The 17,656-nt window shown below is 45.5% G+C and overlaps 1 protein-coding gene across 6 annotated transcripts in view; it reads left to right on the forward strand.

Moving 5' to 3' along the window:
• The window catches only part of SBNO1 (strawberry notch homolog 1), an 84,418-nt gene extending 75,929 nt beyond the window's left edge, over window positions 1-8,489 (forward strand). For 5 of the 6 annotated variants that reach the window (XM_033220191.1, XM_033220193.1, XM_033220194.1 and 2 more), the window contains one exon: window positions 1,518-8,489. In XM_033220191.1, coding sequence (XP_033076082.1) covers window positions 1,518-1,660 — 143 coding nt within the window. In that variant the 3' untranslated portion in view covers window positions 1,661-8,489. The remainder of the gene's footprint in view (window positions 1-1,517) is intronic. The other variant, XM_033220192.1, reaches the window with a different exon arrangement.
• Window positions 8,490-17,656: the final 9,167 nt, after the last annotated feature.

Below are 17,656 nucleotides of genomic sequence, written 5' to 3' on the forward strand. Positions count from 1 at the left end.
AGATCAAGACCAGCCTGGCCAGCATGTTGAAACCCTATCTCGGCCGGGCGCGGTGGCTCAAGCCTGTAATCCCAGCACTTTGGGAGGCCGAGACGGGTGGATCACGAGGTCAGGAGATCGAGACCATCCTGGCTAACACGGTGAAACCCCATCTCTACTAAAAATACAAAAACTAGCTGGGCGAGGTGGCGGGCGCCTGTAGTCCCAGCTACTCGGGAGGCTGAGGCAGGAGAATGGCGTAAACCCGGGAGGCGGAGCTTGCAGTGAGCTGAGATCTGGCCACTGCACTCCAGTCCGGGAGACAGAGCGAGACTCCACCTCAAAAAAAAAAAAAACCCTATCTCTACTAAAAATACAAAAATTAGCCAGGCATGGTGGCATGCACCTGTAGTCCCAGCTACTTGGGAGACTGAGGCAGGAGAATCACTTGAATCGGGAAGGTGGAGGTTGCAATGAGCCAAGATTGTGCCACAGCACTCCAGCCTGGAGACAGAGCGAGACTCTGTCTCAAAAAAATATATATATGCATGCAATTTTATCTGGAACATTGAGCCTTTAATCCCACATGCAGTACTTTTAAGTTCCCTTAACTAGCACCCAGAGAGTATCCTTTCCAGTTTGCTAGTATCTACTCTTCAAAATTTACCTATTTCAGTTAGCATTTGAATTTACAACTTTTTTTCTGTGTCTTTTTGGTGCATTAGTACATGACAAGTGATATTTGCATGTTTGTGGAGCTTAAACAGATAATACATAGAATAATAGATATTCTTGACCTCCTATTAAAAAGAGAATAATAGCCGGGCGCGGTGGCTCAAGCCTGTAATCCCAGCACTTTGGGAGGCCGAGACGGATGGATCGCGAGGTCAGGAGATCGAGACCAACCTAGCTAACACGGCGAAACCCCGTCTCTACTAAAAAATACAAGAAACTAGCCGGGCGAGGTGGCGGGCGCCTGTAGTCCCAGCTACTCGGGAGGCTGAGGCAGGAGAATGGCGTAAACCCGGGAGGCGGAGCTTGCAGTGAGCTGAGATCCGGCCACTGCACTCCAGCCTGGGCGACAGAGCGAGACTCCGTCTCAAAAAAAAAAGAATAATAGATTTTGTGGGTTTTTTGTTTTTTTGCTTTTTTGGTTTTTTTTGAGGCAGAGTCTCGCTGTGTTGCCCAGGCTGGAGTGCAGTGGCACGGTCTCGGCTCACTGCAACCTCCGCCTCCCGGGTTCACGCCATTCTCCTGCCTCAGCCTCCTGAGAATAATAGATATTCTTGACCTCCTATTCCTCCAACAAGATGGCATTACACTAAACACATGCATATGCTTGGGTATTTGTGGGAAAAGCGTTTGAAGAATCAGACTACATCTCAATGGCCATTTCATTTATTAGGTAGTCGTTTAATTTTTGTGTGAACTTCTTGTTCATTACGCTTAATATTATGCCTCATTTGGAATCTGCTGTGAAGCTATACAGCGTGGTTTCTTCTGGACACAACTTTATAAATTCTTGTTACGAATTACAGGTTTGATCATTCCGGCAAATTGTGTGTCTCCTCTTGTAAATCTCCTATCAACTTCAGACCAGTCTCAACAGCTTGCGGTCCAACAGAAACAGCTATGGCAACAGCATCACCCTCAGAGCATCACCAACTTGAGCAACGCATAAAGAACAGACAGGTTTCAACATGGATGGATCTGAAATGCTGTTGAAGCATATCATTTGCATAAAAATCAGGGACAGTTTCCAAAGAATTATATATTTTTTTCAGTTGTGCTCTCTCTAGTTAGTTTTTTTGGAAGTAAGGACAAACCTGGAATAGATAGCAAAACTGAAAATCAGCAGTGCTGATGGTGGTACATATGTCTTTCCTTTTGCTTCTCCCCTGGTACTTCCCATCTGCTTTTACTTTGGGTGAGCAGAGCGGGATGTGTGCGTGCGTGTGTGTCAGTCTGTTTGTGAGTGTGTTAAAGGCTACAGACCACAGTTGGTTTAAAATGCTTGGAACTTCCCAAACTGGCTTTACTTTATGTTTATACAGTGCTCAGGGTTAACGCAGTACATCCATGCCATTGCTGTGGGAGGTATCCCCGGATGCATGTGTTTTGAGTCTATAAATATAGAAAATATATATTGGTTTCTTTTTCCAGCTTAATAGGTTTATTAAAGCATGAAATGAAAGGTTGCATATCATGCATTCAGGTTATTTTCTAATTTTTGTTCTGACAGTGCATGTCTTTGAAAGCATGCGTAAACAAGATTAACACAGAAGTTGAGTAACAGAGAGAAACATTTGTTAGATGTACAGCATTGGTTATTGCATTTTTATAGTGTTTATACCTGGGTATTGCTTCAAATCCTGCAGACCCCTCCTGCCCCTTCTCCCTGCCCTAGGTTTCTGGTCAAGGTAATGAGTACATACATTTTTCTGTGATAAAACTCTTAAAAGTTAATTTTAATGTATTAATAGTATTCCTAATGTGTGCTGCAGAAATGGCTATAAGCCTCTTAAATTTACATTTTCAACTTAAAGGTAGTTTTAGAAAGAAGTACAAATTGGCTTTCATCTTGCAAACAATCGTTTTTTACTTAATTAGCTTAATTTGCTTTATCACTCATAAAAAGGAAACCATACTTGAGTTGTAGACAATGAGGAAACACTTGAGGCTTCTGCTGTATGTTTTTTTGTTACTGTTATTGTTGTTACTCAGTAACTTGAATATTGTTTAATGTGTTGTAAGACATTGTAGAGTTTATCTCAAGCTGTTAAAAATGGTAATGTACAAATGTGAATAGACACTTATCTATATAATATGGGTAAGTTTTGTTTCGCCTATAATAGATGTTTATAAAAACAAGTGAGGGGACAGTTGGTCTTTTTATTTCCTTTTCTTTCTTTCTTTTTTTTTTTTTTTTTTCTTTTTTCGGTTTTTTTTTTTTTTTTTTTTTTTTTTGCTTACACAGGTTGCACTATTGAAAAATCGAGATTGTATAAACCTGGTAAAAAGCTGCAAGATGCCAAAATCTTGTAGATGTCAAATAAAAAGTTATTATACTAACAAGAAGTGGACTCTTGTTTAGGCCCTCACTGGTGACCTTCAGAAGTAGTCTGTGACGGGGACTCAGCAGAACTTGTGTGTTGCCTCAGCATTCCAGGTAGCCTTATAGTTTGGCTTAAAACTTATCCCTAAAATTTGAGATGGCGTTGAGGGAAGGGGTATAATGATAGTACTTCCGAGTGTTTTTTAAGTTGAATTATTTGCTGTGTTAACTTTTTAAAGTTCTTGCAGAATTGGGTGAGATGTGTGTTAAAACTGACAAACCTGGCTGAAAGCTTAGGGCATTCATCCTCTTGTGTCTCCTTTAGCCTGAGTTTGGTTATGTCAAGCTTACCGTAAGTTTTCTTAGGATTTATTTATTCTTGGTGCCTAAAAGAATAAATTGAAAGTACTTTCTGTTCTTTGGCACATTTTGCCCAGTGGATGCAACTTCTATCCTCAGTGCAGTTCATATATCTCAGGCAGTGATCCATTTTATATCAGCCAGTTTTCCTTGTTAGGGCCACTAGACCCGGCTGGCAGCCAAGAGCAGCACTGTCCCCACCTTCAGCAGAACTTCTCAGCTCATGTGTGTGTTTTTAAAGCAGTAGTCAGCTTCCATCAGCAATGGAAGTGTCCCCCACTCCAGCAGAGGTACAGTCGCTGGACCTGAGGAAGGGAAGCATTACAAACCCTGCAGTGAGACAGAATGGCAGAGTTGGGAAGGATCTTCTCTCACAGGCTGTTGACCCAACTCCTCTTTCTGTGTGTGAGGGCATCTTAGTTTTTTATGGCGTTTTCAAAGCAGCATATGAGGGTTCTTAGCATGCAGCTAATTGACAACCCCCACGGCCCATGATGTAATGTTTGCTCTGGACTAGCCATCTTGATACATAGGAGTGTATGTATATTAGGTTCTTTGTAGAACAGCTTTTTTTTGTTGTTCTTTTCATTTAAAAGGCCTCTGAAAGCCCTCTCAAAACGGACCTCAAAAAGGCAACCAGTGTTGAATGGATGGGAGCTGGGGCGATGCATGCCCAGGCTGGTCATGGTGTGTGCAGCACCCAGAGAGTTGCACCCACCCCTTCAGGTGGATATCCGACCTTTACACTGTGGTCTTACAAAACTCAGCAAGTTCAGTTTGGCTGCCCTGTGAAACTTGAGCATTCAAGGTCCTCTTCTGTTAAAACCCAACTCTTGGCTGGGCGCGGTGGCTCACGCCTGTAATCCCAGCACTTGGGGAGGCTGAGACTGGCAGATCACTTGAGGCTAGGAGTTCGAGACCAGCCTGGCCAACATGGCGAAACCCCATCTCTGTCAATAAATACAAAAAATTAGCCGCTAACTTCTGTAAAATGGGTCCATTCATTGCAGGATCTAAATGTCACACCTGACTTCAGAGGCCTTGTTTAATTAACCCCATGTCCTCTTTGCCTCTGCAATGCCTTTTTCTTCTTTTTAGCAATATGGCTCTGAGCACAAAGATTTGATTGGAAATCATGTTCAGGTTTTCAGAGTTTACAGTGTCGGTTGTACTGAAAACCACTTCCAGAGTCTAAAGCAGCTCAGATGTTATCTCTGGGGGAATTAGTGTTCCCCTAATTTAGCAACCTCCGTACCACAAGGTCTCTATCTGTAGTTACTGGGATTATCCAGATACACTATCAGTGATACAAATTCATAGATGTATTAATGCTTTCTTTAAACATGACTTGATTAAGAAGCAGATATGTTAAGCAGTTTTCTTTTCCTGCTGCTAAATTCCAGTTAGACACTTCAGTATCTTCTCTTTACACGTGTATATAAATTAGTAAGAACCTGCATTCAAAGCAATGTAGTAGTGTGTGTATGTATCTATATATATTTATTCTAACTCAGCACTTCAGAAGCCTTTTTGAGTTACAACAATATTTTAGTTTGCTTCATCTGTAGAGGTAAAAGTTCTGTATTACCAAGCTCCAGAGGAATATGATATTTTACAGGCACAATTTTCTGGCTGTAGCCCCTGCGGCATTCATTTGCTGGCCTCCATGGGATGCTGTTAGAACAACTGTTAGCCAGCAAGAGAAGAAAGGGTACCAGGAGAAGAAAGGGCACCAGGACAGCACTTACAGTTGCTGAATGGGAGCCTTCTTCCCTCTCCCTTCCGCTTTCATTTTAGCATGAGAGAAAAAAAACGATTGGAAATGATTGTTGCATCTCACTTCATGAAAGTAGGGGCAGAAGTTCCCTCTGGATCCTTTTCTTGACAAGCAGTCAAGAGGAAGGTCCCCATACACATGTCCCTGTGTGATACTTGGTAGTTTCTGAGAATGGTGCTACATAAGCGTTGCTATTAGGCTGGGATCCTATTAATGAACGTTTGGTTAGTTCAGGCTTCCCAGTGGCAAAGGCACACACCGTGGAGATGGACATTTACTGACTCCCTCCTTTGTGGCTTCGGTCTCCCTGGCTAACACCACACCTGTGCGTACTGCGCTTGGCCCACTTTGCTGCAGAAACATAACGAGCGTTTCATGTCAGCTACAGCTGAGAGCAAAAACTGTAGAAAAAAAGTCTCATTGGATGCCAGTTGTCTGATACCAATGCAGTGTCTTTTAAGTGACAGAAACACACCTAAATACCTGCAACTCAAGCTCGCTAGCATTTTTTTTTTTTTTGAGTACTTGAGATAAAATCCAAAACCCACCCTCTAATTTTATGCTGTATTTATATATATGTACATAAATGTATATATATAGAAATGTCGAGTTCTTCTGGATTCTGAATGTAAATAATTCTTGTAAATTGGGACTCCGCCCACCTGTTTCTCCCTTTTCCCTCTTCCCTTCAGCTCTATTTATTCTTTTCTTGACTTTCCCATATGGGGCATCTTACGATTTTTTTTGTTTTTTGTTTTTCATTTAGAAAAGTATGGAAAACTTTTCATTTAGAAAAGTATTTGTTCCTGTATTTTAGAATTCAGTTTTGCATCTTTGCTGTAGAATTCCTGTTTTGTGTTAATGTTTTTTACTACGTCTTACTGTGTTCTGCATTTTGATTGTGTGCAATGCATTGTACTGGGGGGATGTACTTGAGTGCCATTTCTGATACTGACATTGTATGACTGCTCATGCTCATTTATGTTGTTCTTTGGAAGCTATAGTGAGCCTGATGTTTTCACATTTTAAAAAATGCTTCCTGAGACTTCTTTAAGCTCCTCTAACTTCTTCAGTGCATTTGGGATCAAACGTAGCTCTTAGATCAGCAAACCTGACTTGCTCCTACTTTTGCAGTTTTTCAGGCCTTAACCGTATTTCTTATCTCTGGCTTCCCACCTGATAGGAAAATCTAGCAGATTTGAAACAGTGGTTTCTGGCCTGCTGCTGCAGCAAATTCCCTATGTTTATTTAAGAAGTTGGGCCTATACTTTTAGCCTACAAATAATGAGTGATACTTGCAATGAACACAGGTAGCCTGCTACTGTTTATAACCTGTTGAGGATATTTATAGCAGGCAGGAGGCAGACCTGGTGTGTTATTGACAGGTGACTTTAGAGAATGTACATCGGCGGGGCATGGTGGCTCAAGCCTGTAATCCCAGCACTTTGGGAAGCTGACGAGGGCGAAGCACGAGGTCAGGAGATCAAGACCATCCTGGCTAACGTGGTGAAACCCTGTCTCCACTAAAAATACAAAAAAAAATTAGCCGGGCGTGGTGGCGGGCGCCTGTAGTCCCAGCTACTCGGGAGGCTGAGGCAGGAGAATGGCGTGAACCCAGGAGTCAGAGTTTGCAGTAAGCCGAGATGGCACCACTGCACTCTAGTCTGGGCAACAGAGCTAGACTCTGTCTCAAAAAAAAAAAAAAGAATGTACATTAAGGAACAATTGTCCTCCAAAAGAGAGCCAAGCAACTGCTGTGGAGCCTCCTAGGCTGACTCTGCTGGAGGGTGAGAGAGGCAGGTGCCCATTGCAGCACTGGCCCCTAGGGTCCCCTGAGCGGTTGTGCTCTCCACCCTTGTATCGGTGAGTGGATCTTGACTGCATCAGCCATAAGCCTAGAAGCAGAGCTGGATCGAGGTGTTTTTAATAATTGGAGTTGGGAAGACCCGGATGGCTCATGAAAATGGTGGTGTTCGGCACCCGGAGGCAGACGTTGGGTATTTGTTCACAGTTTTGCACCTGTAAGAGCATGTTCCTTTATAGCTTTCAGGAAGGATTGCCGTGAGCGTCTTTGGGCCTTTCATTCATGTACAAGTTTCATTCATTACTATTCAACTTGGTAGACTTGGTGAAAATGTAAAAGCATTCCGTATTTGGATCAGTCTTGGGAACTAAATTTGTCGTCAATTGGGGCCTGTCACAGATTGCCTCCAGTGTGCATCCACCACTCAGACCCTCCTTGCTCATTCTCCCTCTGGAGCCCATGGAGAAGCTGTGCTGTGGTTGGCAGTGTGGCCATCTGGGCTGCAGCAACGTGGCAGTCCAGCAAGACTGCCCTTCAGTGCAGGGCTAAGCTAGGAAAAGAAGAAGCCCAAAAAAGCAGGTTCTTTTTGGTACTTGTAATTCAGGTGTCCTCCAGAGTGAAGGCCACTCTGCAGGCCCCTGGTGAGAACCTGCCTGGCTTTTCCACTGTGGGCCCCTAACCAGTACCCTGCCCTTGCGGCCCATTTGTGCCTGGGCAGATGTTTCTGGCCAGCAGACACTGAAGGCCTTTTTGCTCTGACAGTATTTATGGCACTGAAGAGGATAAAGAAGCTTGAGCCCTCTTTCTGACTCCCACTGTATGGGACAGAGAGAGCCTTTTTTCTACATAGCACATCGCAGTCTCACCGCTATCGGAAAAACATCCTGTTCATGGTTTATACTGAATTTGCAAACTACTGATATGAGTTTTCAATAACCACTTGTATCTTCCATCATCCATGAGAGGTGGGAAGAGGTACACTGTATCTCTGCAATAAAACTTTTGCCAGGTTCTACCTCCTCTGAGCAAAGGATACTTTTCTATGTAGGCATAGATCGTTCTCCTTTACTAATCTGACATGGTGCATCTGGAGACAACGTCTGATGGAATCCAAAGACAACTTGAAACAAAGGCGGTTGTCAGCTCTTGGTTTGTTTTCATTTCGTTCTCTTTTTTAAATCTCCCTTTTGTTACCGCTCCTGTTGTAGCGTGTCCATCAGTGTGTGAAGGGTACGCCCTGTTCTAACGATACTGCATTGCTGCATCCAGCCTTTCGTGGGGGCACAGTACCAAGTGTCCGGAATTGATTATCCTGACCACTTTTGATATGTAACTGAAAAATTTGGTCTCATGCAATAAAAATGTACTGGCTGCATTTTAGCAAGGTTTACTCTTGCAAGTAAAAACGATCAACCGTGAAGCGTAACAAATTCTGTATTTAGTTTCTTTTGTTGTTGTGGTTTTTGTTTTGTTTTTTGTTTTTGTAAGATTCTCAATAAATTAAATATGAGTCACTGGTTGTGCTTCCTTTGGGCGCTGTCTTCACAGATCTCACGAACATCTTCATAGTGTCTTTATCAAGTGTAAGTGCTGTCACCGTGCCTTTGCAGATGGCACAGGCACTGAGTCAGGGAGCCAACCAGGGTGGGGCGGTGCCCAGCCCAGGTGCAGTGTGTGGGCCCAGAGTGGGCTGCTGTCTCAGAGTGGGCTGCTGTCGCGGACTGCTGCGGAAAGTGGTGGGAGGGAGAAAGGGCTGGGATGCCAGTGGGAATCTGAGCAGCGTTTAGTGCATGGCTTGTCTGGGAGTTTTTCTGTGATGTTTGAAATACTTGGGAGAAGGATATTCAGTTTTTAGCTTGAAATGCATAAGGGTATTCCATCAAATTTGTAAATAGCGTTAATAGTTAGGGGGGATTTAACCTCCCGAATATATGAGATAATTGAACATTACTTGAGGAACAAGTCAAAAGGAGGGAGTGTTTTAACTAAAATTTGACTCAGTATTTTTGAGTCTGAAAACTGAAACAGCCTTTTAAATGTAAAACCTTAATAGATTGGGTATTGGCCAGGCACAGTGACTCACACGTGTAATCCCAGCACTTTGGGAGGCCGAGGCGAGCGGATCACCTGAGGTCAGGAGTTCGAGACCAGCCTGGCCAACGTGGTGAAACCTCGTCTCTTCTGAAAGTTAGCTGGTGAGGTGGCAGACACCTGTAATCCCAGCTACTTGGGAGGCTGAGGCAGGAGAAACCTGAACCTGGGAGGCAGAGGTGGCAGTGAGCCGAGATTGCGCCATTGCATTCCAGCCTGGGCAACAATAGCAAAACTCCATCTCAAAAAATAAAAATAAATTGGGTATTGAATTTGTTTGGGGGGGAGGATTTTTTTTTTGTTTGTGTTTGTGTTTTGTTTTGAGAGAGTTCAAGCGATTCTCCTGCCTCAGCTCCCGAGTAGCTGGGATTACAGGCACATACCACCATGCCTGGCTAATTTTTGTATTTTTAGTAGAAATGGGGTTTCACCATGTTGGCCAGGCTGGTCTCAAACTCCTGACCTCAGGTGATCCGCCTGCCTCGGCCTCCAAAGTGCTGGGATTATAGGCGTGAGCCACCACGCTTGGCTGTTTTTTGTTTTTGTTTTTGTAAGATTCTCAATAAATTAAATATGAGTCACTGGTTGTGCTTCCTTTGGGCGCTGTCTTCACAGATCTCACGAACATCTTCATAGTGTCTTTATCAAGTGTAAGTGCTGTCACCGTGCCTTTGCAGATGGCACAGGCACTGAGTCAGGGAGCCAACCAGGGTGGGGCGGTGCCCAGCCCAGGTGCAGTGTGTGGGCCCAGAGTGGGCTGCTGTCTCAGAGTGGGCTGCTGTCGCGGACTGCTGCGGAAAGTGGTGGGAGGGAGAAAGGGCTGGGATGCCAGTGGGAATCTGAGCAGCGTTTAGTGCATGGCTTGTCTGGGAGTTTTTCTGTGATGTTTGAAATACTTGGGAGAAGGATATTCAGTTTTTAGCTTGAAATGCATAAGGGTATTCCATCAAATTTGTAAATAGCGTTAATAGTTAGGGGGGATTTAACCTCCCGAATATATGAGATAATTGAACATTACTTGAGGAACAAGTCAAAAGGAGGGAGTGTTTTAACTAAAATTTGACTCAGTATTTTTGAGTCTGAAAACTGAAACAGCCTTTTAAATGTAAAACCTTAATAGATTGGGTATTGGCCAGGCACAGTGACTCACACGTGTAATCCCAGCACTTGGGAGGCCGAGGCGAGCGGATCACCTGAGGTCAGGAGTTCGAGACCAGCCTGGCCAACGTGGTGAAACCTCGTCTCTTCTGAAAGTTAGCTGGTGAGGTGGCAGACACCTGTAATCCCAGCTACTTGGGAGGCTGAGGCAGGAGAAACCTGAACCTGGGAGGCAGAGGTGGCAGTGAGCCGAGATTGCGCCATTGCATTCCAGCCTGGGCAACAATAGCAAAACTCCATCTCAAAAAATAAAAAATAAATTGGGTATTGAATTTGTTTGGGGGGGAGGATTTTTTTTTTGTTTGTGTTTGTGTTTTGTTTTGAGAGAGTTCAAGCGATTCTCCTGCCTCAGCCTCCCGAGTAGCTGGGATTACAGGCACATACCACCATGCCTGGCTAATTTTTGTATTTTTAGTAGAAATGGGGTTTCACCATGTTGGCCAGGCTGGTCTCAAACTCCTGACCTCAGGTGATCCGCCTGCCTCGGCCTCCCAAAGTGCTGGGATTATAGGCGTGAGCCACCACGCTTGGCTGTTTTTTGTTTTTGTTTTTGAGACAAGAGTCTCCCTCTGTTGCCCAGGCTGGAGTGCTATGGTGTGATCTCAGCTCACTGCAACCTCTGTCTCCCAAGTTCAAGGGATTCTCCTGCCTCAGCCTCTCAAGTATCTGGGATTACAGGCGCCCGCCACCATGCCTAGCTAATTTTTGTATTTTTAGTGGAGGTGGGGTTTCACCATGTTGGCCAGGCTGATGTCGAACTGTTGGCCTCAAGTGATCCACCTGCCTTGGCCCTCCAAAGTGCTGGGATTACATGTGTGAGCCAATGCACCCTACTGGGTATTAATTTAAATAAGAAATAATGGCCGCTTGTGGTGTCTCATACCTGTAATTCCAGCACTTTGGGAGGCCAAGGTGGGTGGATCACTTGAGGCCAGGAGTTGGAGACCAACCTGGCTAACACGGCGAAACCCTGCTTCTACAAAAAATATTAAAAAATCAGCTGGGCATGGTGCCATGTGCCTGTAGTCCCACCTACTTGGGAAGCTGAGGGGCAGGATTGCCTGAGTCGGGGAGGTGGAAGCTACGGTGAGCCATGATTGCACCACTGCACTCCGGCCTGCGTGACAGTAAGACCCTGTCTTAGAGGGTAAAAGATGAAAGCGATCTTTGGATCGTGCCTCCGCCAGCCCGCTTGTGTTTTACTGTTAAAATTCCAGGCTGCTTTGACCTTCCTTCCCTCAGGGTTTTGTTCTCCCTCAATCTCGTTTTTGCTTCACCTTGGGTTGGCCTGGCCCTGTTGACATTTGAGCCAAGTCATTCTTTGCTGTGGAGGGATCCTGGGCACTGGTGGATGTTGAGCAGCATCCCTGGCCTCCAGCCGCAGATGCCAGGAGCACACATCCCCACATTTGTAACAAGCCAAAATCTCTCCAGACATTGGCAAATGTCCCCTGGGGGGCAAAATCAATCCTGGTTGAGAATCACTGCTGTAGGCAAATTAGTCATAGAGGAGAAAGCTGGTTGTGTGTGTGTGTACATGTGCATGTGTGCTTTTTACATAGAACAAGTCTTGCGAACAAAGGGCACCACCCCCGAGATACAGAAAATACAAATGTTAACTGGCTGGGAGTTTGGAGTATGTACAATACAATTTCCATAAGTATGAATATTTATCAGCTAGTCATTTGAGAGCATGATGTAAAGAAGCCATCTGTGGAGGCCTTTATGAGAGAGAAGAGGCTAAACGAAATGTGCAGAATGTTTATTTTTAGAGTCCAATTCTCAGTAAGTTGGCTCCGTCCTCTAAAGCTGCCCACTCTGGGTGGTCAGTGCCTTACTGGGTTGAGAGGGGTAAGGGACACACTATTGGGTCCGAATCATCTTTTTTTTTTTTTTTGAGCCGGAGTTTCGCTCTTGTCACCCAGGCTGGAGTGCAGTGGCGCCATCTCGGCTCACTGCAACCTCCGCCTCCCAGGTTCAAGCAATTCTCCTGCCTCAGCTTCCCGAGTACCTGGGACTACAGGTGCGCACCACCACGCCTAGCTAATTTTTGTATTTTTAGTAGAGACGGGGTTTCTCCATGTTGGCTAGGCTGGTCTTCAACTCCTGACCTCACAATCCTCCCACCTCAGCCTCCCAAAGTGCTGGGATTACAGGTGTGAGCCACCGTGCCCAGCCACAGTGATACTTTCTAATTAAAAGATGATGATGGCGGGGCAAGGTGGCTCATGCCTGTAATCCCAGCACTTTGAGAGGTTGAAGCAGGCGGATCACCTGAGGTCGAGTGTTCAAGTCTAGCCTGTCCAACATGGCAAAACCCCATCTCTACTAAAAATACAAAAAATTAGCTGAGCGTGGTGGCAGGCACCTATAATCCCAGGTACTCAGGAGGCTGAGGCAGGAGAATTGATTGAGGCGGGAGGCAGAGGTTGCAGTGAGCTGAGAACACGCCACTGCACTCCAGCCTGGGTGACAAAGCAAGACTCCATCTCAAAAAAAAAAAAAAAAAAATCACAGTGTCATGCAAAGGTAAGATGGGCTAGATGCCTGTTAAATACTTCATGCTACTTTTTTTTTTTTCTTTTTTTGAGACAGTCTCACTCTCTGTATTTTTAGTAAAGACGGGATTTCACCATCTTGGCCAGGTTGGCCTCGAACTCCTGATGTCGTGATCCGCCCACCTCGGCCTCCCAAAGAGCTGGGATTATAGGCGTGAGCCACTGTGCCCAGCCCAAACCATATTAATTGTAGGTAATTCAACAGCATGAACCTGGAAGTCATGTTTTGTGAAGATACCTACTGGTGGTAGGAACAATCAATAGCATGAACCTGGAAGTCATGTTTTGTGAAGATACCTACTGGTGGTAGGAACAAGAAGCCCTACAATCTCTTCCACCTCTACTCCTGGATACAGGTAAATTATACAAAGCTCTCAGTTCCTGTACTGATGGCAGATTTCTGTTCAGCTTTCTGTTCCCACAGTTTGTACTTTCTGTGTGTGTCTTATTTGAACGTACTGATGTGAAGATAGGTTTATTATGTCCTCAAATGTCCCATTTTTTCCCTCCCTGCCTATGGGGAAATAGACTTAAGAAACAAATTTGTGGCCAGGCGCAGTGGCTCACGCCTGTAATCCCAACACTGGGAGACCGAGGCGGGCCTCAGGTGTGAGGTCAGGAGTTCGGGACCAGCCTGGCCAACATGGTGAAACCCTGTCTCTACTAAAAATACAAAAATTAGACATGGTGGTGGGCGCCTGTAAATTCCAGCTACTTGGGAGGCTGAGCCAGAAGAATCACTTGAACCCGGGAGGTGGAGGTTGTGATGAGGCAAGATAGCGCCCTTTTCAACCTGGGCAACAAGAGCAAAACTCCAGCTCAAAAAAAAAAAAAATGTCTGGTGGGGCGGCTCACGCCTGTAATCCCAGCACTTTGGGAGGCCAAGGCGGGCGGATCACCTGAGGTCGGGAGTTTGAGACCAGCCTGACCAACATGGAGAAAACTGTCTCTACTAAAATTACAAAATTAGCCGGGCGTGGTGGCACACATGCCTGTCATCCCAGCTACTCGCGAGGCTGAGGCAGGAGAATCACTTGAGCCTGGGAGGCAGAGGTTGTGGTGAGCTGAGATCGCACCATTGCACTCCAGCCTGGCAATAAGAGTGAAACTCCATCTCAAAAAAAAGAAAAAAAGAAACTCATGTGGACTAAAACAGGAACTGGCCAACTATGGTCGGTCCGTGGGTCAAGTCCAGCCTGCCACCTGTTTTTCATTGGCCTTGTAAGCTGAGAATGGTTTTGAGAACATTTTTAAATGGTTGGAAAAAATAAAAAGAATATTTTCTAACGTGAGAAATATGTGAAATTCAAATTTCAGTGTCCATAAATAAAGTTTTATTGGAACACAGCCATGCCCATTCTCTTATGTATTGTCTCTGGCAGCGTTAGAGCTGCGACAGCACCGTTGCATAGTTACAGAGCCTGTATGGCCTACAAAGCCTGAAGTATTAATATTTGCTATCCAACCCTTTATGTAAAAGGCTTGTCAGCTCCTGGTCTAAAAACAAGAATAACGGGCTGGGCACGGTGTCTCACGCCTGTAATCCTAGCATTTTGGGAGGGCAAGGCAGGCGGATTGAGCTCAGGAGTTTGATACCATCCTGGGCAACGCAGTGAAACCCTGTCTCTACTAAAATATAAAAAATTGACTGGGCATGGCAGCATGCGCCTGTAATCCCAGCTACTCGGGAGGCTGAAATAGGAGAATCAGTTGAACCTGATAGGTGGAGATTGCAGTGAGCCGAAATCGTGCCACTACACTCCAGCCTGGGCGACAGAGCGAGACTCGATCTCAAAAACAACAAACAAAAAACAAGAATACATGGCAGAAACAAAACTGAAAATTAGGGCTGGAAGGGGTGGCTCCTGCCTGTTATCCCAGCACTGTGGGAGGGCAAGGTGGGTGAATTGCTTGAGACCAGGAGTTCGAGACCAGCCTGGGCAACATAGGAAGACCCCCCCCCATCTCTACAAAAAATAAAAATTAACGGGGCATGGTGGCTTACACTTGGAGGCTGAGGAGGGAGGATCTTGGGAGCTCAGGAAGTAAAAAATAATAAGTAAATTTGGGAGTAGACCCCTGGTCATAGCCCAGATTGATAGAAGGAATGGTTGTATGTCCCGAATGCACAGACCACGCTGGACTCAGCAACCGCGACGTCTTAGTTGTGACGCTTCACCCACCTGTTTGTTAGGTTATCAAATAAGAAACCTACATAACTGGTTTCTTACATCACTGGTCTTCAAGCCTTTTTGGTCACATACTCCAGATTAAAAAGATTTCTAGGGCGGGCACAGTGGCTCACGCCTGTAATCTCAGCACTTTGGGAGGCTGAGCTGGGAAGATCTCGAGCCCAGGAGTTCAAGACCAGCCTAGGCAACTTGGCAAGACCCCATCTCTACAAAAAAATGCAAAAATTAGTTGGGCGTGGTGGTGCACGCCTGTAGCCCCAGCTACCTGGGAGGCTGGGGTGGGAGGATTTCTTGAGCCTGGGAGGCTGGGGCTGCAGTGAGCCGAGATAGTGCCACTGCTCTCCAGCCTGGGTAACAGTGAAGGACACTGTCTGGAAAAAAAGGTTTCCAGTGCATACCTCCACCTCTAGTATTGCTTACTAATTTACTTGTAAGCTATAGTGGCTGCTGTCCTGATATGTACACTGTATATCCCACATAAATAGGAGCTCTAATATTCCCTTCTATGGGTCACCATTCTCACCACCTGGGGTAGGCACAGTTCTCGATGGAGCTGATTGCTTCAGAATGTTTTTCAGTGTTGGAATCATTTCCAGAATAAGGGCTTTCTCTATGGCCATACTTCCCTGAACGTCCTTGGTCTCAGCTGATCTTGGAAACTAAGCAAGGTGAGGCTTCTTTAGTACTTGGATGGCAGACCACCTCGGGATACTAGGTGCCGTAGGCTATACCTAAATCTTACAGTATTGGAGAGAAAAAAAGATATTTTTTAAAAAATAAAGGTTGACCTGGCACGATAGCTCACGGCTGTAACCCCAGCACTTTGGAAGGCCGAGGCAGGCAGATCACTTGAGGCCAGGAGGTCAAGACCAGCCTGGCCAACATGGTGAAACCCCATCTCTACTAAAACTACAAAAAAAAAAAAAAAAAAAGCCAGGTGTGGTGGTGGGCAGCTTTAATCCCAGCTACTCAGGAGGCTGAAGCAGGAGAATTAGTTGAACCCGGGAGGCAGAGGTTGCAGTGAGCTGAGATCGCGCCATTGCACTCCAGCCTGGGTGACAAAGCCAAGACTCCATCTCAAAAAAATAAATAATAAAAATAAAAACCTCCTTTCTAGGCTAGTTGGTTGGTTGACATGGGGTCTCATGTGTTGCACAGGCTGGAGTGCAGTGGCGTGACCTTGCCACTTGCAGAGGTTGGCTCACTGCAACCTGTACCTCCCCGGTTCAAGCGATCCTCCTGCCTCACTCTCTCAAGTAGCTGTGATTACAGGCATGCGCCACCACACTCAGCTAAATTTTGTGTTTTTGGTAGAGATGGGGTTTTGCTATGTTGCTCAGGCTGGTCTCAAACTCCTGACCTCAAGTGATTTGTGCGCCTTGGCCTCCCAAAGTGCTGAGATTATAGGCATGAGCCACTGTGCCTGGCCAAGTGCTGGTGTTTTGTGTTAGAAAATGGCGCATGTGTTACCTGTCTTCTTACTATGTGAAGTGTTGAGAGAATCCTTAGTGATCCATCCTATCAAACCTCCCTGATCTTACAGATGAAACTAAGGCCTAGGGATGTCAAGCAAGTTCTTTGAGGCCTAGAGAAGGTTTTATGGCAGATCTGGAGCTAAAGCTTGTGTCTCCTGATGTTCCTCATGCTACACTCATTCCCTGGGCTTCCCCTCCTCTCTGCATTTACCTGCTTGCTCCCTGGAAAGCCACTCTGTGAAATATCCATTGAACCAGTAAAGAACCATTCTAGGCAAGTCACAATGGCTCACGTCTGTTATCCCAGCACTTTGGGAGGCAGAGGCCGAAGGATTGCTTGAGCCCAGGAGTTCAAGACCAGTTTGGGCAACATGGTGAAATTTCACCTCCACTAAAAATACAAAAAGGCGGGCGTGGTGGCTCACGCCAGCAGTTCCAGCACTTTGGGAAGCTGAAGCGGGCGGATCACTTGAGGTCAGGGGTTCGAGACCAGCCTGACCAACATGGAGAAATCCCATCTCTACTAAAAATACAAAAATTATCTGAGCGTGGTGGCACGCGCCTGTAGTCCCAGCTACTTGGGAGACTGAGGCAGGAGAATCACTTGAACCCAGGAGGCAGAGGTTGCAGTGAGCCGAGATTGCACCACTGCTCTCCAGCCTGGCGACAGAGCAAGACTCTGTCTCAAAAAATAAATAAATAAAAATAAAAATAAAGACATTACGGCCGGGCGCGGTGGCTCAAGCCTGTAATCCCAGGACTTTGGGAGGCCGAGACGGGTGGATCACGAAGTCAGGAGATCGAGACCATCCTGGCTAGCATGGTGAAACCCCGTCTCTACTAAAAAATACAAAAAACTGGCCGGGCGAGGTGGCGGGCGTCTGTAGTCCCAGCTACTCGGGAGGCTGAGGCAGGAGAATGGCATAAACCCGGGAGGCGGAGCTTGCAGTGAGCTGAGATCCGGCCACTGCACTCCAGCCCGGGCAACAGAGCGAGACTCCGTCTCAAAAAAAATAAATAAATAAAAAAAATAAAGACATTACGTTGAAAACTATAGAACATTGTTGAAGTTAAAAAAATTAAATAAGACCTAAAATATGGAAGGAGATCCTGTGTTCATGGATTGGAAGACAATATTGCAATTAAAATAGCAATACTCCTGAATAGATACACAGATTTAATACAAGTTCATCAAAATTCCAATTGT

Source organism: Trachypithecus francoisi, unplaced genomic scaffold (assembly GCF_009764315.1).
Source record: "Trachypithecus francoisi isolate TF-2019V2 unplaced genomic scaffold, Tfra_2.0 Lachesis_group11, whole genome shotgun sequence".
Lineage (NCBI taxonomy): Eukaryota > Metazoa > Chordata > Mammalia > Primates > Cercopithecidae > Trachypithecus > Trachypithecus francoisi.